The sequence below is a fragment of the Canis lupus genome, chromosome 3 (genome assembly GCF_048164855.1).
Source record: "Canis lupus baileyi chromosome 3, mCanLup2.hap1, whole genome shotgun sequence".
Taxonomy (NCBI): Eukaryota; Metazoa; Chordata; class Mammalia; order Carnivora; family Canidae; genus Canis; species Canis lupus.
Window position 1 is genome coordinate 26,634,692 of NC_132840.1, and position 20,769 is coordinate 26,655,460.

General features: G+C 50.5%; 1 protein-coding gene across 1 annotated transcript; it reads left to right on the forward strand.

Moving 5' to 3' along the window:
• The first annotated feature begins 4,863 nt into the window (after positions 1-4,863).
• ENO1 (enolase 1) lies at positions 4,864-18,632 on the forward strand. Its single transcript, XM_072819770.1, has 12 exons — positions 4,864-5,013; positions 7,219-7,312; positions 9,354-9,449; positions 10,773-10,831; positions 12,808-12,877; positions 13,303-13,436; positions 13,857-14,079; positions 15,319-15,516; positions 16,185-16,386; positions 16,810-16,918; positions 17,088-17,146; positions 18,204-18,632. Exons 2-12 carry the CDS (start codon positions 7,228-7,230, stop codon positions 18,271-18,273), a joined length of 1,305 nt encoding a protein of 434 aa, XP_072675871.1. The 5' UTR covers positions 4,864-5,013; positions 7,219-7,227; the 3' UTR covers positions 18,274-18,632.
• Positions 18,633-20,769: the final 2,137 nt, after the last annotated feature.

The window sequence follows — 20,769 nt, forward strand, 5'->3', positions numbered from 1 at the left end:
CTCCTCACGTTGAGAATAGAGATGATCATACGGAGCCTGTTCACGCTCCTGGTGACAGGTAAATGGGTTACACCTAAGGCCTCAGTAACATTGATCTGTGAAACGTAGAAGAAGAATTTCTCATTATCCCCGCGAAGGCCCTGTAGAAATCCTACTCTCAGGGAATCACAAGCTCAATCCCTTCTGAAGGAAGAACTCAGCTCCTGCTTTCCATCAGGAACTCTCATGCTGCAACCTCTGCCCTCTCTCCTTCCTTTGCAGTGAGTAGAAGCTTGGCAGGGGGGCCATCTGAGGGTCCTGAACTCCTTGCCTCTAGAAATGCCGCCCACCCGGCTGACAGGCAGGAGCCTGTGCAGGCCACACAAAGAGGGTTTTTTGGCTACCAGGGCTACAGCTGCTGGGCCTTCCAGTGACAACCCAGGGGAAAAACAAAAAGTGCCCCAGGGACCTGTCACAGTTTCTCCTAGAGATACGGGCTGCTGAAGCTTGCAGGTCCTCACCTTAGCTCTGAGAGATGATTCCTGCACTGATAAAGAGCTACCTGGGGCTGTTACAGTTCGAGGCTGCCTCCTGAGGTGGATATTATCATACCTATTTCAAAGATAAAGGAGTTGAGGCACAGAGGATCCACACAGAGCTCTATCAAACCAAGCCTGCAGTCCCTACTTGCTCTGCTTCATGAGCTCCTCCAAGGGGAACTCTGCTTACGGGTGCCTGCTCCTTGCTGCCCTGACTTCCCTGGGTTCTTTAAACTTTAGTCCCCCTTATTCTTACTCTTCTCATCTGGGAACTCCTAGATAAATACTCTCCTAGCAGTGACTTTGTTTAAAAACCATACCGTGCTCTATCTTCCTAAATCCATGTCTTGCCCAATGCCTATTTCCTCCAGCTGACTTTGTGAAGTCACCTCTGAAGAAAGCCAAGGAGGGAGGTGTTGACAGCAGAAAGCCCTAGGATGTGCCCTCACAGCCATCATAAGAGGAGAGAGAGACATGTGGGTTTCTTTAAGTGAAGGATCTGAAAAGGGTGGTAAGTTGAGAATCAATCAAATTTCTAGCAAAAATTGCAAAGGAAGAATGGAATTTTCTTTTCATACTGGGTCAGAACTCATATATGGGGATCCCTGGGTGGCGCAGCGGTTTGGCGCCTGCCTTTGGCCCAGGGCGCGATCCTGGAGACCCCGGGATCGAATCCCACATCGGGCTCCCGGTGCATGGAGCCTGCTTCTCCCTCTGCCTATGTCTCTGCCTCTCTCTCTCTCTCTGTGTGACAATCATAAATAAATAAAAAACAAAAAAAATTAGAACTCATATATGTTGCCAGTGGAAGTGCATGGAGGTGGGGCGCATGGGTAGCTCAGCTGGTTAAGTGCCTGCCTTTGGCTCATGATCCCTAGGTCCTGGGACCCGAGTCAGACTCCCTGCTCAGCAAAAAGTCTGCTTCTCCCTCTCTCTCTTAAATAAATAAAATCCTTAAAAAAAAAAAAAGAAAGAAAGAAAGAAAGAAAGAAAGAAAGAAAGAAAGAAAGAAAGTGCATGGATGTACAAATACTTTAGAAAACAAAGTTGAGGATGCTTACACCCAGGACCCACATCTAGGTATACGTCCAAGGTATACATCCTAGAGAAACCCCTGCACCTGTGCTCAAGAGACATTTGCAACAGGATTCATAGCAGCACTACTGGTACTAGTAAAAAAAAAATAACCGGGAAACCACCCAAAGGTACATCGATTTTAAAAGGTGTGATATTCACACAATGGAATATTACACAGCCCTGAAAATGAAGCATTTATGATGGTGCTTACAGGCATTTAGTTGAGTCAAAAAGAATTGTACCAAAAGGCTATAAGCAGTATGATGCCATGGCATGCATATATTAAGTTTGAAAAAATATTTAATAACTATAAAGAGAACCAAGGGAATGATAAGCACAAGGATAGCTGACAATGGGTAAGATAGTGGGGCCAGAGAAGATTACACAGGGATATTAACTGCACTGCTAATGTCCCATGTCTTAAGCTGGAGGTGGATACACAGATATTATTATTCTTTACATCAGATACACTTTATGTAGTTTTTGGTATATGCGATTTTTTAAAAGATTTTACTTATTTATTCATGAGAGACAGAGAGACAGAGAGAGAGAGAGAGAGAGGCAGAGACACAGGCAGAGGGAGAAGCAGGCTCCATGCAGGGTGCCTGACATGGGACTCAATCCTGGGTCTCCAGAACCACGTTCTGGACTAAAGGCAGCACTAAACCGCTGAGCCACCGAGGCTGCCCATATATGAAATATTTTGTAATAAATACAAGAGCCTCAGAACGCCGGGGTCAGTTAAGCACCTGCCCGTGGCTCAGGTTGTGATCCCAGGGTCCTAGGATCGAGTCCTGCATCGGGCTCCCTGCTCCTCAGAGAGCCTGCTTCTCCTTCTGCCTCTCTCTCTCTCTCCCTCATGAGTAAATAAAATCTTAAAAAAAAAAATAAACAGAAAAGCTTCCCAGTTTGTTACAAGGAGAGGCCATTCACTTAGAGCCCCTGCTGGCCTCTGTTCTCTGATCTCTTACCAGTCTTAGGCCCCTATTCAACGCTGAAGTCTCCTATCAGGCTAGAGACTCGCCTTCTGAAAGAGGTTTGTCACTTTTTCAGCCCTGTAGCAGTTTTCATCCAGGGGTGCATATATGTGCCACAGACAGAATCAGTAACCCAGGATGGTCATAGGCTGCTGCAGATTCACCTTCCCTCAACCCTGGTATCAGCAAATGTCTTTCAAGAGCTATATGTAGTGCTTCACAGTGTGGTCTTCTGATAATAGCGCTGGATACTCATACCCCTCACCCCTGCCCACCAGGAAGGTGACTGCTTTTGCAATGCCATGGCAAAAAATTGCTCCACAAGCATCCTGTTACAAATCCATGTAACAAGATAAATGCCCCTGCACTGGACAGCAGGCAAATGTGAGCTCCATGGCCTGCTAACAAAGCCTCAGGCGCAGGGAGGTCATTTGGCAGCCTGTGGATATGAGGAAAGATTTGAGGGCATCTCTACCAATCATTAACATTTGAGCTACAATTTGAGGTCCAAATGCTGGCTCAGGATGCTATGCTGTGGCCTCCAAAAATGTTGCAACAGCAGCTTTCTGAGACCAGGTTCTGCATTTGATTTCCTGCTAAATTCACTGGGTCTGGCCAGAGAGACTCCTCTTTCTTTTATCACTCAGACCATGTTAATGTAAAATAAAAGATTGTTTTGGAGCACTTTCAGGGCCACACCTTAAAACTGCTCTGAACATGAGCTCTAAGTGTCTGATTTCCTTAGAGTTACAAGGCTTAGAAGCTGATTTAGCTGCTGAGTCATGGGGCTGGGATCTTGGCTTTAAGCAGTCTGAAACATCATAGCATGGCTGGCAAAATCACAAACTGTGCTTGCAAAATTCACATAATTCTTTAGGAAACATTTTACAATTTCCTTGTTGCTTTAATTTAATCTGAAAGTTCTTGCTTCTTGGCCAAGAGGAAACAAAATACCACCTTTACCAAGTGCCTTGGAAACCTAAGCCAGTAGCTCAGGAGATAAAAATGTTAGCAGTGAAGGAAGAAAAGCAGTTTTTGCAGCTGACCAGGAGAAATAATAACTAAATTCAAATACACATTTGAATCTCTCTCTCTCTCCCTCTCTCTCTGCACAACAATGCTGAAAATACGGAGATATAGGACATTATTTTAGCTTCCGGATTTCCAGACCAAGGAGAACGCTGACAAATACAAATCTAACGATTATAGAAAACGAAGTAATCGCCTCAGCCCTTTCTTGGAGAGCAGAATGTGCTGCAGAACTGATTCTAAATGCAGTTTAAAATGCATTTTAGCATTAAATGGAGTTTTCTCCACCAGCAAGGTGAATGAAATCACTGCACCGTTTCTCCTGTTTCTCCCTTGCCAGACGACCGTGGAATACTACCCGCTTTGAACTCTGAGAAATGCCTCGGGTCTGTGGGAAATTCCAGTCCCAAATCACTGTACGCGGTTCACAGGGACGGGGGGAGGCACGGAGGCACACGAAGTCTGCCTTCCAGATGCAACATTAACCCTGAGACGCACGTGGAGAAGTGCCGGGCACGCTGGAAGGGCTCAAAAAGCATCAGCTCTAACTGCACGGAAGTAAACTTCCTTCGCGCCACCTCGCGCCCAACCCCATGCCCGTGGTCTGGCCCACGCTCAGACACAAAGACTCGCTCGCCCGCCGGCGCGCGGAGGGCGGGGCGGGGGCGAGCGGGGGCGCAGCGCGCAGGCGCAGGCCGCCGCACGTGGGCCCCGCTGCAGACCCGGCCCGGGAGCCGCACCGAGGCGCGCGGCCGCCAACGTCGCCAGGCCGACGGGGTCTCCGGCCCCACGCCGCGGGCGAAGCGGGGCGGGGCGGGGCGGGGCGGGGCGGGGCCGGCCGGGAGGGCGGGCCGCGAAGGTCGTCGCCAAGGTCGTGGGCCGGACGTGAGGCGCCGGAGCGACGCTGCGTGCGTGCGGGACTCGGAGTACGTGCCGGAGCCCCAAACCCTCATGCCGGCCGCGCCACCCCGCCCCTTCCCGGGGCCCTGGCGCCACAGGCCGGCTCGGCCAGGGGTCCCAGCCGGGGGCGAGAATGGAGGGCGCCGGGGCAGGGACTCGCCCGCACCCCCACACAGCCGCGGGGGGGGTCGCGACCCCCCCAGTCCCGCCCCGCTCCACGTCCCCGGGTCTTCGCTGCCCCTCCCGGCCGCGGGGGCCGCTACAGTCCCGCCCCTTCCCGGGAAGCGCAGGCCTGAGTGACGGCGCGCTGGGCCAATGACGAGGCGGCACCGCGGGGGCGGGCTGGGGGCGGGAAGTGGGCGGGGCATCGGGGAGCTGGGCAGGAAGTCGGGGCCGGCGGCGCTGAGACGAGCTTCGGGTCCTCGGAGCGTCCGGACCGCGCAGCCTAACGCTCGTCCTTGGTGCCTGCGGCATCCTCTGCTTTTTCCCCGGGCAGCGCTATCGGCGGTCAGGTAGGGAATCCAGGAAGGGCTGCCGAGCCGGCACCCAAGCCTGGGGGCCCTGCGCGTGGGTCCGGGGTGGGGACGTGGGAGGGGCGGGTCGGCACGTGCGGGCCGGGCTTCGCCGGAGGGGCAGGAGCGGAGTCGGCTGAGATGAGGGGTTCACAGGGCTAATGGGAGCTCGCGAGTGGAACGCGGGCCGTGGGGGACGGCGGGCCGGACGCTGCAGGGGCTTGGGGAGGTGCGGGCCTAAGCCCGGGGGCTCGTTAGAGCCAGGCCTTTCCCAAAGTGGAGGGAGGGGCAGGGACGGGATGCCCAGAAGCCGCGAGCCCCTCCCCCACCAGCAGCCCCTGCGCCCCGCTGGGGGCCCCGGCCTGCAGGCGGGAGGCGGGAGGCTGGTGACGGAGGGGGCAGCCTCTAATGAATGGAACTTCAGAGGGTGCTTGTTCTTCAGCGGACTGCGGCCGAACCGTTGCGTAATTGGGAAAGCGGTCCAGGCGACCTCGCCCAGGTCATGCAGGAGCTGCTCCGGCTCCCCGGCCGGGCTCTCGGCAGTCGGCCACCGATCTGACGTTAGAAGGACATATTTTAAGAAAATTCCCTGTCTGCTGTGTGAATTGGGGCCGGGGACACCCCTCGGCCCTGACTGCCCAGTCCACACGTGCTGCCCCTGGTCCGGGGTTCAGCCCAGGCAGATGAGCCGTGAACACTCCATCCATTCTTGCTGGCCTTGCTTACTGAACCGTAATGACATCGGGAGTAGTTTTCTAACCTTTTTAAGGATAAGTTGAACTTTTATTTTCACAGCTTGAAATAAGTCGCTGTGTATTAATATTACTAAATTAAACGAAAGGACATCTTACAACAGCAAGAGGATGTATTGTAATAAAGATGTGCTTAAAGCGCATCTAAATGCACAATGTAAGTCTATGGTGGCCTAGGGATGGGGGGGGGTGGGGATTGACTGCAAAGGGCCTAAAGGGACTTTTTTAGGTGGTGGCCATCAGACACAGGTATATGATTTGCCAAAACTCAAAGTTACTAAAATCTTATAATTAAAAAATACATTTAAGCAAATTTGCCTTTTTGTAGGATAGTGAATAAAAACTAGATACCTTTTTTTTACCTTTTTATTGGCTAGCGAATGAAACTTCATTGTTAAATAGTCCCCATGCACCCGAAGTGATTTCACTGTCTAATTTTGAAACTTATTAAAAAAAAAAAAAGATGCCATTTGCTGCCTCAGAACATTCCAGACAAGATACTGGAGAGGAGCCCAGCTAGATAATGGCTCTGAACACTAACCCAATTCCACTGGGCTGCCTTCAGTCAGTCCTACAAGGTCCTTTCTTTCTTGGAAGCCCCTGGGGCTGGGAGGTGAAAAGGCTTTCTTTGAGAACTAAGGTGATTGCTCTTTGTAACTGCAAATCTGTTTTGTTTTTTTTTTTTTTTTTATAAGATGCTTTTAAGGAAAGCCTCCTCCCTTGGAGTATCCTAACATTTGAGGATAGAATCTAGTTTGATTTCAATTATGACATTTCATAATTAATTTTTTTGAATGGGTAAAATGCCTGTTGAAAGTAATACTAATCAGATGTTATTTTTGGTGTGTCCTGTCTTGCTAAAGATCCAAGTACTGTGAAATGTGAAAGGCCCAGAAGTTGGCAGTAGTAGCAAAGACCACATTGTACAGACCAAGGACACTCCTGGCCTCAAAATTTCTTTAAGTATCCCAGTATCCACTGACTGAACATCTTACGGCTACCTCAAGTTTAACTTGGTGAATTATGTCCCCAACTATGAATTCATTATTTCGCTACAAGCCAGATTTCTCTCCTTGTATCACCTTGCATTTTTTTTGTCCTGGATGGGTTAGCTTCTGACCTTCGAGTCTCCTTGGTCCATTCCCATGCTACCCTCGGTGGGAGCTATTGACAGTAACCTGCTTCAGACTGTCTCAGCTTCAACCATCCTGTGTGCAGACAACACATTTCCAGGCTTGCTTTGCTTAAAGGACCAGCACCAGACTACTGGGGTTTGAGGCCCTACAGAGCTGGGCACAGCAGGCTTTCCCCACTCTTGGCAGCCACCTTGCATCCCGTATCTGTCCAGCGCAAATTCTTTCTAGTCCAGGAATCCTCAGAAGCGATTCTTTGAATGAATGACCCAAGGCTGCATTATGGTTTATGGGAAGTATGAACTGTGTTTCCCCCACAGAAAGTCACCATGTCTATTCTCAAGATCCACGCCAGGGAGATCTTTGACTCTCGCGGGAACCCCACTGTTGAGGTTGACCTCTACACCTCCAAAGGTAGGTGCACCTTTGTTTCAGGACTTCCTCTCCCACACTCCCATCTTTTTAAAATTTAAACAACAGAGTCTTGGGCAAGAAAAGGTCTGTTGTAAAAGCCTTTCCTTCTGATGTGCACGTGTGCTAGGCTGTGGTTCCTGAATGGGAGGAGGTGGGGGAGGGTTACAAGGCATGGGGTCCTTGTCTTGCTGCTTCTTGGTATCTAAAACAACTTGCTCCCAGGTCAGTGAGAGTTGGGTAAAGTAAGATCATACCTCGTCCCTAAAAGGGCCCGTCACTGGTTTGCTTCACAGCTTGCTCTGCCTGAGCAAGCATATCTGGTGTGGTTGGATGGAGCTTTCTTCCTTGGAAAGGAAAGATGAGAATGCAAGTATATGCAAAGCATTCTCATTCCTGCTTCTAGAAATCATTCTTAGACCAAGGACTGGGGATGCTATTCCTACATTTGAGTATTGGCACATTCCAGAGGCTCTTGTTTCTTACCTGGCTCTAAGTCCCCCTTGGAGGAGTTTGCTCACATGAAACAAAAACACAGCGTCACCTGGGGCAGAACACAGGCAGAGTTTTGCTCAGTGATGCCTAGATTCCAGGTTTTCTTCCTGGGCAGGGCAAGGCAGGGTGGGGAGGGGCGGGCGGAAGGGAAGGGCTGCAGTTTCCACAGCCTGTGACTCAGCTCTGACCAGCAGGCCTATGTGCTCAGCACCGCTGGGTGAGTGCTCTCATAGCAGGGTTTCTTTGAGCATGTGCTTCATGCCTTGTACCTTGGGCTCTCAGAGGATGCTGGGAATTCCCTTTAGTCTTATGAGACTGGCATGCTTAGACTGGAACTTTCCATTTGGAAATTAGCGGACTTTAACCAACAGTGAAAAAAAACTCAAGATATTAGAAGATTTTTGGGAAGGAAGCATTTCCTTTTAAACACTTTAAAAGGGTTAAAATTAATATCTTTTGAAATTTAAATGAATGGAACTCTTTCTCTTGTGTGTCTCTTAGTGCCTTTCAAAAGCAGGAAGTCATGGGTTTGTTAACCTTCCATCACTTATTTTTTTCATTATACTTTTTTTTTTCATTATACTTCTTAGAGCAGTTTTAGGTTCACAGCAAAATTGAGCAGAAGGGACAGAGAGTGAGCGCATGGGTACATACACGTTCCCATACATGCACAGCCTTCCCCACCAGACTGGGACATTTGTTACAGCTGAACCTGCATTAACACATCATCACCCAAAGTCCATAGTTACGTTAGGGTCACTTTCTTTTCATGGCTTCCTCACCTCGTCCAATGCCTGATGGGGATACAGAAAGCCAGGGCCTGTGTCAGGAAACCACGTGTCCTGCTGTGTGCACATGGTCCCTGTGATGCTACAGGCACGGTGACCCATCATTTGATTATAATACCTGGTGGATTTTTCCCTCTTTGTTCATTTGCCTTCGCCTAAGTCAGATGGGGAAATCCCTTACAGTTTCAAGTAGCTTCTAGAGGCTGCCTTCACTTCCTGCTGCCCTGAACCTGCCTGCCCTTGTAACCAGATCACTCAGTACCCTTCTTGAATCTGTCCTCCAAGAATCGCCGTGTTTGTGCTCTACAGTGGCTGGTTTCTATGTGTGCAGGACTGCATAATGCACTACTTCATTGTGTTCTAGTGTTACTAAATTACTACTTTTATTGTCTTTATATTTCATGTTTTCTTAGTTATATGTTTGAAATGATAATCTCTGGGATATACTTGAATAAATAAGGTATTAAATTAATTTTCCAAAAAAATACTAATTTTTTTTGGTTCTACTTTGTAACTTCAACATAGCTACTAGAAAATCTTAAATCTCCAAAGTGGCTTGCATCATCTCTCTGTTGGGTGGTGCCAACAGGGGAGAATGGTACCAACATGCGGGGCAGGGGAAGCCGACTGTCTGAATCTCCCAGTTGGTGGAAGGAAGTGGCATGTTTCTGAAGAGATGCCATCTGTGAGGGGGGCAGGACCCGGGCAGGGGCTGAACTGTGTTTCTCAATCGTGACTCTCTCCCCTCCCTCCACATCCAGGTCTCTTCAGAGCTGCTGTGCCCAGTGGTGCCTCCACTGGTATCTACGAGGCCCTCGAGCTCCGGGACAATGACAAGACACGCTACATGGGGAAAGGTAAGAGTCAGAGCCCCAGCCCACGTCTGTGAAGCGTGGCTGCATCTCCCACGCCTGTAGCCCACTCCCCATGTGCCTTGTATTTGAGGGTGGCACCCCGGTGCAGTGTTGATGGTGAGCAGGTATACAGGACAGCTGGGAGAGCTGGCCTGTGGATTCCAGCCTTCCTAAAAGAGTTGGTGGGCAAGAGTTTTAATGCTTGCTTCTATTGCGGTTTGTCTCCAATCTGGAAACCTCCCAGGTAGGCCAGGGAACCTAAGGGTAAGAAGACATGTTAACTAATACTAACCATAGAGCCATGCCACATTCCCAGTCTCTTGAGAGTGTGGTCTCAGGAGAGTTCTGGAAGGTCTAACCACTGGCTCACCTACAGATCAGTCCTAATAGCTTGATCTTTCTGTTGATGAAGTCACAGAGGCACTGGTCTGGCAAAGCCAGCCTCTGGTGGGCTCAGTGCAGACTGACCTGTTCCTGTTTTTGCAATGCTCACCTTTAGAAGACCGAATCTATGTGGCCGAATTACAGAAAAGCAGGTGGGGCTAGACCATGCATTCTCAGCAGGACCAGTATCAACCCAGGGATGGAAATTGGTTCTTGGAGGAGGCAGAAATCTCCTACCATATTCCCATGATACATGGCCCTCCAGAGGGTCTCTGTATGGAGGTACCATGTGTCTGTGGTATTAAATTTTCAGATTAGGGAAAAATCTGAGATTGCAGGGGAGGGGCAGTGATGAAGTGAGCTGGGGAAGCCCTGGGCTGGTGAAGCAGCAGATACAGAAAGGCAGTTGCTCCAGGGTTCCTGTTGTCCGCAGCCCAGGCACGTTCTGGTCTGAAGCAGGGCTGTGCCTTCCTGTCTCCTCTCTTTCTCTCACTCCCTGTTCTCACAGCCTGTTCTCTTCTGAGTGTCTTTTTTCCTTCTCCGTCAATCTCTACTGGTCAGGTGTCTCCAGACCCGTTAAGTATATTAATGAGTTCCTGGCACCAGCCTTGTGCACACAGGTAACACATTGGACATCCTGTAGTTTCTATGGCTGGTGTTCTCAGTGCATGGTCTTGCCGATTAACCCCCCTTCAGACATTCTGAGATGGTTGCTCTGTGTGTGGCTCTAATCCTTGGGGGTCCTAGGTAAGAGCACTCAGACTGGGCCAGAATGTACCCCGATTCTGGGGGCACAGAGAAATGGGGATTTGAAAGCTTTCCCGTTTACGGTCTTTGGGTGGGTTTCCAGATATCTGGGTTAACGTCATTGGTAGTTCGCTCAATGCTGCTCAAGCCTGTTTTTCGTTAATGTCGGTAATTTGATATGATTGTTCCTTCTAGGTGTCTCAAAGGCTGTTGAGCACATCAATAAAACTATTGCACCTGCCCTGATTAGCAAGGTAGGACCTGCCTCCTGAGAACTAATGTATTAATGCCTTCAGAGCGTCTCCCAGGCCAGTGGGCTTTCCGGGTTATAGAAGAGCTTATTCTGAGAGCTAAAGTAGCCAGTCGGATTCCCTGTCGTGCATGAGAATTATCTCACCTTTTCTCATCCACCCCCTGCCTGCGTGTCCACATCTAACAGCGCATGGAATTGGAGTACAGTGACGGGAGACCGTCTCATGGCCTTAAATTTTTTTTTCCCCTCCAACTATCTTGACCTTTGGGAAGTTAAAATCGAAATTTTAAGGGCAGCTCTTGGGCATTGAGCATAGTATCTGTGGTGACTATTTTTCATGAACTATGGAATTATTTACTATATTTCTACTGACGTTTTTGAAACAGAGGAACTGTGGTTAAAAATCTTACTTGGAGCCTTAGTGTGTAGAATAGTAGAGCTGCTGTGGGTGAAGTAGGGAGGAGGGGCCAAACAACCCAACAGCCCCTCCCCCCCGGGGCCCTCCCTCCATAACTTGGGTGGCATTTGTGCAGGTCGGGGAAGATGTGCAAAGCCCTGGCTAGAGGAGCCTTCTCTGGGTCTGAGGCCAACCCTGGCCTCCCCACCTGAAGTCCTGTATGCCAATGGCAGGTGGAAATATGTCCCCCTGGCTCACTCACCTTGGCCCGGCCTTCATGGCACTCGGTAATTGGTCCCAGACGGTTTCTCGTTGCTGCTCTTCAGGCTCACACGCCCCAAACTCAGTCTCCTGGGTACTTCCACACACCCTGATCTTTGTGCCTGGTGCCCTTGCCTGGCGTGACTCCTCATGACCAGGGCCTTCCGGGACATTTTTCTTCCGCTATAGGGGAGACCATCTTCAAACTCCTAGTGAGGATTTGCCCCAAGCCATCATTCCTGGATGATGGCTAACTCCTGCCAAATGTGCTTTGTCAAAACAAATGTCAAATTATTATTTTTTTTTCAAATGTCAAATTATTAATGTGGCATGATGGGAGTTGGGGATGGTTTTCTTTGCCTTTTATAAAGCACATAATAAGTAGTACACGTTATGATCAATTGTGAAGTTTTTAAAGTAATGCTGACATTCAATAAATGAGTTAGTTTTTAAGACACCAGTTTTTGCAGGGGTGGATTTGGGGTTCTTGTTTTTGTTAGTAGATTCCATGCCCAGCATGGTGCCCATTTGGGGCTTAAACTCACCACCCAGAGATCTAGACCTGAGCTGAGATCAATAGGCAAGTGCTTAACTGACTGAGCCACCCAGGCATCCCCAGTTTTTTGGGTTTGTTTGTTTTTGAGTAATCTACCCAACGTGGGGCTTGAACTCTGAATGCCAAGATCCAGAGTTGCCTGCTCTATCGACTGAGTCAGTCAGGTGCACCTTTAAGATACCAGTTTATTGCTTTATACTCTGACCAGAAATACTCATCTAGAGCTGTCATCAAGCATCGTGCTGAGTGATTCTGGGCTGCCTGCAGAAGTCCTGTTTGCCACGAGACAGGGAAGTGTGCCATCACTGGGTATAGCCGAGCGGTGGTGGTGTCACTTAACCTGTGAGGAGCCCAGCTCATTTGCGTGAACAGAGTTCTGCTATGTACCATTTCCACATCACACTATTTTGTGGTGACCTTGTCAGCATGTGCCAGGCAGTTCTGGCTTCCGTGTGGTGCCACCGGGACCATGTCTGACATATTTTACTGCTGGCCCCGGTCCTTGGAGAAATGCCTGCTGCCAGGAAAGCAAGTGACGTGCGCTTTGGTGCCTCCTGTTTTCTCTCCATTCCCCACCCTCCCCCCCCCCCCCCCGCTTCTTTTTTTTTGCTTTCCAGACACATAACATAGAAGTGATTTGGACTTTGCACAGTTCCAAAGTTAACTGGGTTCTGTCACAGGAGTGCAAAGGTCCTGTGAGGGGTATGACACTGCCGCCGCCACCCCCATCCCCCCCGTGACTGACCCTCTCCTCTCCCCGCAGAAAGTGAATGTTGTGGAGCAGGAAAAGATTGACAAACTGATGATCGAGATGGACGGGACAGAGAATAAATGTGAGTGGTCAGGGGTGGAGGCTGCTGGTGTCTCCCAAATACCTTCCGACCCTCTGGGGGTGGTTGTGCGGTCCCCACTGAGGACTGCGCATCAGTCTGGGGGCTTTTCAGGGCCCCCCTCCTCACCTGAATAAATCACGTTTCTAAGTATCAGGAGCAATACCAGGTGACAGCAGCACGCAGTTTTTGTGGAATTTGCCAGAGTTCCATAGACCAAAGAAAGGGCTTTCTCTTGGGAGAAAGCAGATAGATGAGTTCATGTGGAGAGCTGTTGGGTTTCTGGTTCGGATTCGGGGAATAGACGTGGTCAGGAGAGGAAAGGTTCCAGATACAGGCCATGGTATATGCTGGTGTGGGGGTGCAGGCCGGAAGGTCAGCAGGAAGCTGGGAGTATGAAATTCCTCAACTGAATTGTTCTATTCCAGCTAAATTTGGTGCAAACGCCATTCTGGGAGTGTCCCTGGCTGTCTGCAAGGCGGGGGCTGTCGAGAAGGGGGTGCCCCTGTACCGCCACATTGCTGATTTGGCTGGCAATTCTGAAGTTATCCTGCCAGTTCCGGTGAGTGGCTTGGAACTCCAAGTGAGGAGCTTGTGGGTATTTGCTTTGTGGGGACCTAAGACCTCCCACATCTTGGTGTCCTCCACATGGAACTCTCCCAGCACAGTGGGCACGTGCAGGCCCTGGAGGTCTGGGTGCAGACACCTGCCACTTGCTAAGAATGACCCTGAGTAGAGGACTGTACCCCACATCCCTTACTGCTGATGAGGGAATGAAAACCATACTTGCTGGGTTGTGAATGTTCTCTGAGGTCATAGCTGGTCCTCAGGACAGTAAGCACACCTGGTGGTGACCGCTGCTCTTAGCGGGAGAGACCTGGTGAGCATTTCAGAGCCACACTGTGAGCCATGCAGTCGTGAGGAGGTTGCTTGGGGGCGCTCTCTGGGCCAGATGGCTGTATTTCTCTCTATCTCTCCCTAGGCCTTCAATGTCATCAACGGTGGTTCCCATGCTGGCAACAAGCTGGCCATGCAGGAGTTCATGATCCTTCCCGTCGGTGCAGCGAACTTCAAGGAGGCCATGCGCATTGGAGCAGAGGTTTATCATAACCTGAAGAATGTCATCAAGGAGAAATATGGAAAAGATGCCACCAATGTGGGCGATGAAGGTGGATTTGCTCCTAATATCCTGGAGAACAAAGAAGGTAAAGGCTCTGGAGGAGTCCCCGCATTCCGTGGCACTGCCCGCACGCTTAGCAGATGTGCCGGAACTGTGATGCAGGGAGCTCTGGTCCTTCCACCTTCTGTTCACCAAGCAGACTTCTGGGAACAGATGGGGAAGCTAGTACTTTATTTGTTAAAATAAGGAATTTGCTTATTAATTTGATTTCTGAGTGGCCTGGTTGCTTATTTAAGATTTTATTCTTTTGAGAAAGAATATGGACAGGGGGGAGGGACAGAGGGAGAGGAACAAGCAGACCCCCTACTGAGCAGGGAACCAGATGAGGGACTCGAGCCCAGGACCCTGAACTAAAGGCTCAGATCAGGACCAGAGCTGAAGGCAAACACTTAACCAGCTAAGCCACCACGTGCCCCTACGTGCTCTCTTGCCATTGAACCACCTCATAAGGGCAAAGGTTTGAAGTCCGCACTGTGTCCCGGAGATGTCGTCTGTCCAGCCCGTGACCAGGAGCCCCCCCCCCCCCAGTTCATCCACTACAGGGCTGTTCACACAGTGCCTTGTTGCCTGGAGCCCTTAGGCACAGGGTTCAACGTAAGAGTTGGGTAGGGCACAGAGAGTCTTAAGAGGAGAACTCACGGCTGAGCTTTTTGTTTTAGAAGGAAAGGAGGGTTCAACCACATTTTGTTGTCTCAGGGACAACTAGTAAAGGAAAAAGCATCCATCCTGCTCTTTGGGTCAGTCATACAAAATGCTGAGGCTCAGCTACTTTGACCTACAAAAAATGACCCTTTCACGTGGTTTAATGGGATAGCTTGGAGATCTGTGGTAGGGAGCAGACGCCAAGTGCCTCTGTCCGGGCAGCTCTGCCGTGTGAGGCCGCCCTCGAGCTGGAGACAAGAGGCCCCAGAGGCCGGGCCTCACCCTTTTGCTGCCCTCCTGGGTTCCTAGGACAGCGGCTCTCAGCTGGTCACTGTAACTGTCTCAGCCAGCACAGTCACTCCTGGCTGCTAAATTTGGGAGCATGTGTCAGCAAGAAACTCTCTGAGAGGAGAGACTAAATTTTCCATTTGGCCGTCTGCTGGGGGCCGTTTCCAGCAGGTTCTTGCTCCAATGCGGAAAGAAGTACTGGACTCGTCAAAGCGATGATTGGGGTCAGAGTACCTCATGGTCATTCTGTTAGAGCTCCCCATTTGGCAGCTGCTGAAGGGAACTTTTTTCTCCACCTGCCTGGTTTCCAATCCTGTCGCCAACCTCTTTCCAGCTCTGGAACTGCTGAAGAATGCCATCGGGAAGGCTGGCTACACCGATAAGGTGGTCATCGGCATGGACGTAGCTGCTTCCGAGTTCTTCAGGTCTGGGAAGTATGACCTGGACTTCAAGTCCCCTGATGACCCCAGCAGGTACATCACGCCTGATCAGCTGGCTGACCTCTACAAGTCCTTCATCAGGGACTACCCAGGTGAGCGGGGCAGGCGGGCACTGGTGGAGCAGTGGAGTCAGGTGGTTCTGGGGTGCCAGCCAGCACTGACCTCAGGTGGTAGGTGGTCTCCAGAGTGTGTGAGCCCTCTGTCCCTATCACAGCCTCCTGAGCAAAGGCTGTCCTGGCTCCATCGTGAGCAGAGCGAGCCTCAAGCCTGCTGACTGCCCGTGGGTGACACAGTGAGCTGGCGCTCCTCTAGTCTCTATGTCACTTCACGCACGCAGGGTAGGGACTGTTCCTGCTGTTTCATGAGGGGAACTGAGGCACGGAGTGGGTTAGTAATCGGCCCGAAGGTGCTTAGCAGGTGACGGAGCAAGAATCAGACCAGGAAGTCTGAGTCCCTGCTGGAACAAAGGTAGAGAACGTGCTCAGTGGAGCCAGGGCGAGCCCAGCTCCGCAGTCTCCTGAACCCACAGCTTTTCTCTTCTCGCGGGCACTAAACTCAAGCCACCCTGGACAGGAAGTGTCCCACTTAGCGTCTGTAGGGTCCTAGGGTTGCAGGTGACATTGGTGCCCTGTCACAGGAGTCGGTGGGGACGTGGGGAGCCAGTCCTGTCCTGCGGGAGAGGGGTGAGGCCAAGTGAGGAGGTTCGGGTGGCGGTCAGCACAGGGGTCTCACCGACCACACATGGCTCTCCTTTCCCCAGTGGTGTCTATCGAAGACCCCTTCGACCAGGATGACTGGGAAGCTTGGCAGAAATTCACTGCCAGCGCTGGAATCCAGGTGGTGGGGGACGATCTCACCGTGACCAACCCAAAGCGGATTTCCAAGGCTGTGGGCGAGAAATCGTGCAACTGCCTCCTGCTTAAAGTGAACCAGATTGGCTCTGTGACCGAGTCTCTTCAGGCGTAAGTCCCTTCAGGGCTCAGCTGTCAGAACAAGGTACTGCATGTCAGCCAGAGCACCTGGCTAGAGCTGTGATGGGAGCCTGCAAGTGGCTTCTGAAATCTGCAGTGGTGCCAAGGAGACTGGGGTATCAGGCAGCTGTGGCCCAGTCCTGTCCAGTCTTGGTTCTAGACTCACGACCTGATCTTTGGTGGAAAACATCAGGCATAGGCACTGTCTGGGGAGATAAGCCTCTCCCCTCAAGGAGTCTGAACCCACCTTTTAAAAAGTAACCTAGAGGGCTGAGAAGGTCCTCCTGGCCCTGAGCTGCCTCTGGTCTCCCACTGGGGGTGTTGAGGCCTGGCATCAGGAGGGCCAGAACGACTGCAGGGCCCAGGAAATGGGAGTCACACCATCCAACCGTCCGGTGGTTTCCTGCCTTGTAGGTGCAAGCTGGCCCAGTCCAATGGGTGGGGCGTCATGGTGTCGCATCGCTCCGGGGAGACCGAAGATACCTTCATCGCTGACCTGGTGGTGGGACTCTGCACTGGGCAGGTAAAGAGCTGCTTAACTCTTCTGGGACCTCAGCTTCTCGAGCAGCATGCCAAGAAGGAGGGGGAGGATGGGATCCTGGATGCCCCTTGATGCCCTCCTTTCTGCCCTAAATGCCCATGAAGATTGAGCATCCATGACAAACACAAGTGACCTTTCTTTTCCCTTCTAGATCAAGACGGGTGCACCATGCAGATCTGAGCGCTTGGCCAAGTACAACCAGATCCTCAGGTAAAAAGGAAGCCAACCTGCACTGAGTGTGTGGGCACCATCCTCCAGGGGGAGCCCTGGTTCTATGAGGGGTATGCAGGTGGGGGCCCTTGGTTTAGGGGCTGCCCCAGCACAGAACCTACATCCCCTGAGGCATGGGCCCAGAGCTGGAGGCTGAGGACCATGCTGCCATCTTGTGGTGGAAGAGGGAACAGGTCCCCTTTGGATAATGTGATCCTAGAATTTTTAGAGCCAGCAGGAAGCCTTAGTGATTGACTAGTCCAGCACTGTGTTTTGTGAGTGAGGACACCGGGCCTCATAGAAGGGGGACAGGCAGGTTCCCACTGGAACCCAGTGCCTTTGGATGTTCTGGTCCCTTTTTATTACCATAATGGGTCCTTGGGGGCCCCTGAACATGGAGACTTGTCTATTTTTTTGTTCCTTTTTCCAGTCTTGAGTCAGCCTGGTTACCCTTTGCTTAAATGGTGCCTGGTGGGACATCTGCCCTGTGACCCACACAGGGCAGCTGTCGGCATTCCCACGGGGCTTCTCTTCATACACTACGTTTCCTCCTTTTCTACTGGAGAACTGGAAGCACATTCCAGTTCTAAGATTTCACCTGTAAATACCTGAGTATAGGTCTCCGAGAAACATTTGTTTACTTTTTAACCACCTGCTCTCCCCATGCCATGAGAGTGCCGGGGATTCGGTCATTCTGTAACATCCACGCCGAGTGTGTGTCCTTATGCCACCTCTAAAGAAACTGGGTTGTCCTTTCATTAAAAACATTTTTCTTTCTCTTCCAAGAACTAGCACTTCTGCCCTTTTTTCTACTTTGTCTTTGGGAAATGCTGGGGGTGGGGGAGGTTGGGAAGCAGAAGCAGCAGTGAGTAGCCCACTTGCTGGGGTAGCTGGGTGGACACAAGAGCCAAATGCCCCTCTCTTCCTGCCGCCTCTGAGCAGCCACATCCAGAGGAGGCTGGTCCCTGCTATCTGGGTAGGGGATGTGGGCCTTGGGGACAGATGTTTGACTTCTCTTTTCCTCCTCCCCCTCCCCCTCTCTCCTCTGCCTCCCAAGAATTGAAGAGGAACTGGGTAGCAAGGCCAAGTTCGCCGGCAGAAGCTTCAGAAACCCCCTTGCCAAGTAAGGTCCAGGTGGCGCACCCTGTGGTCCTGAGTCAGCTCGTTAGACCTCTGCTCCCCCGGGCAGCTCAAGGCCCCCAGCCCAAAGTGGCAGGGCCCTGTGCTAGTTAGCTGCCCTCTCCCTTCCCCGTGATGTTCTCAAAGCTTCCTTAGAATTGCTACAGAAGCCAGAGTTGACATCTGGAACCCTGCTGGGAACCCTAGCTCTGTAAACATGTAATTGGTCCAAATCATTGCTTTCTCACCTCACTTCCACCAAGCATCTGGAGCCAGGTCTGTCTATGTAATAATCTCAAGGTGTCCACAGGCAAGATCCCCAGTGGTTTTATGTGCAGAATAAAAAGGCCTCAGTGACCCATAGAAATGCTGTGTGTGTGTGTTTGTTTAAAGCAGTCTGAGTCTTTCCTCATGGCAAGTGTTCAGTGAGTCTTGCACTGGGCTCTGGGCCTATAAGAGTTGTCCCCAAAAGGGTCAAGTGGCTCCTGGCTGGCTCAGTAGGACACACACTTTTCACACTTTTTTTTTCTTAAGATTTATTTATTTATATTTTTTTTATTTTTGTTTAAAGATTTTATTTATCTATTCAGAGACAGAGAGAGGCAGAGACACAGGCAGAGGGAGAAGCAGGCTCCATGCAGGGAGCCCGATGTGGGACTCAATCCCAGGTCTCCAGGACCACGCCTGGGGCTGAAGGCAGGTGCCAAACCGCTGAGCCACCCAGGAATCCCCAAGATTTATTTATTTTAGAGCACAAGCAGGAAGTACAGGGAGAGGAGAGACTCCAACAGACTCCCTGCTGAGCATGGGGGTGGGGGTGGCTTAATCTCCTGACCCTGAGATCATGACCTGAGCCGAAACCAAGAGTTGGACACTTACCCACTGAGCCACCCAGGCACCCCTTAGTACATGACTCATGATCTTGGGGTTGTTAATTTGGGCCCCATGTTGGGTGTAGAAGTTACTTAAAAATAAAATCTTTTAGGGCGCCCAGTTGGCTCAGTGGTTGAGCATCTGCCTTCGGCTCAGGGCGTGATCCCGGGGTCCTGGGATCGAGTCCCACATTGGGTTCCCCACAGGGAGCCTGCTTCTCCCTCTGCCCATGTCTCCACCTCTCTCTGTGTCTCTCATGAATAAATAAAATATTTAAAAAAAATAAAATCTTTTAAAAAGGGGGGTGGGGGAGGACGAGGAGTTAAGGACATTTCATAAGTCCTTGGGGTAAGCAGGTGAGGCAGAAAGGGGGTTGTATCCTTCAGCAGAAGTAGGGTCTGTCTTGGGGGTGGAGCCTGACTTAAGGTTCAGGCATCTTTTTGGGAGAAGGTACAAATGCAGAGCTGTCACAGATGACCTGGAGGTGGTGGCTTCTAGGTCATGTCACCCTGTCCTGCAAACCGGAAAGCCTGCCAGAGTGTAGCTAACCATTCTGGGCAAGCTGGAATGTGGCTTCAAAGGTTCTGGGGGAAGCAGGTGAAAGAATGGTTAAAAGGGAACTTAGGGCATCTAGAGGCTCTTGGAACCCTCTTTAGATTCCTGCAATTTAATTCCATTCCTCATTTTCACTAATCTTAGTTCAAGTACTCAAAAGTTAGTAGTGATCGATACCCACCGTACTGTGTGGTGCAGACGTGAAATAGCATTGCAGAGAGCACTGTTGAGCAGTGAGCACCGCGTGCACGGCCATAGGTTTCCATAGGAGTGAGAGGTGAGCTACTATGGTTGCTGTGTGACCCTTGAGGGTCTAGGGTTTTATTAGCATTTTCCTTTTAAGTAGTTTGATCAAGTCTGGAATTGTGTTTTAACACCTTCTTGGAGGACTAGGAGGCCCCCTTGTGGACATTCTTGTTCACTGTCTGTCAGGATTTAACCCAAGAGGCAGAAGTAGAAAAACGTGTATCATGAGATTTAGCACAAGGAATTGGCTTCTGAGATTGTGGGGCTCGGCTAGGCAAATCCAAAGTCAGAAAGGGCAGCCAGTCAGAAGGGAAGATGACCAGGCACAAGTGAAGTGTTGATTCACAGGTGCACTTTCTTGGGGGAACCTCAGACCCTGCTTTTAGGACTTTCCACCTGATTGAGAGTATCCTGGGTACCCAGATATTCAGATGATCCAGGATAGTTTAAACTCATGTGACTAGTGGCTTTAGTTAGGTCTGCAAGATAGCTTCACAGTAATACTTAGTGTTTGATTAACGACTCTATAGTCAGGTTGATAGGCCACAAGCAAGGCCACCACCCATTGTCAACTCAGCAACCATCCCTAATCTCCAAATAACCCATGACAAAGTCCTATTTCCACCTAATGTGTAATGACTCCTACAGCCAAAGCCACTCTTTCTAGGTGTTGATGACTGGTTTCTATCTGAAAATTGATTCTAGAGGGAAAGGGAATCCTTGAACTGGGCCTCATAACCTTCCCAGAGTTTATTCCAACTGGAAAGTAGCAAGTTAGCATGAGTATTTTCAAAAGTGGTTCAATGTCATTTACTAAACTTTGATTTAAA

Bases quoted from the DNA above. Each gene is read 5' to 3' on its own strand.
- ENO1 (XM_072819770.1), top strand. From the start codon at position 7,228: ATGTCTATTCTCAAGATCCACGCCAGGGAGATCTTTGACTCTCGCGGG. The intron at 7,313-9,353 runs GTAGGTGCACCT...CTCCACATCCAG, and splicing joins TGACCTCTACACCTCCAAAG to GTCTCTTCAGAGCTGCTGTG. The intron at 17,147-18,203 runs GTAAAAAGGAAG...CTGCCTCCCAAG, and splicing joins AAGTACAACCAGATCCTCAG to AATTGAAGAGGAACTGGGTA.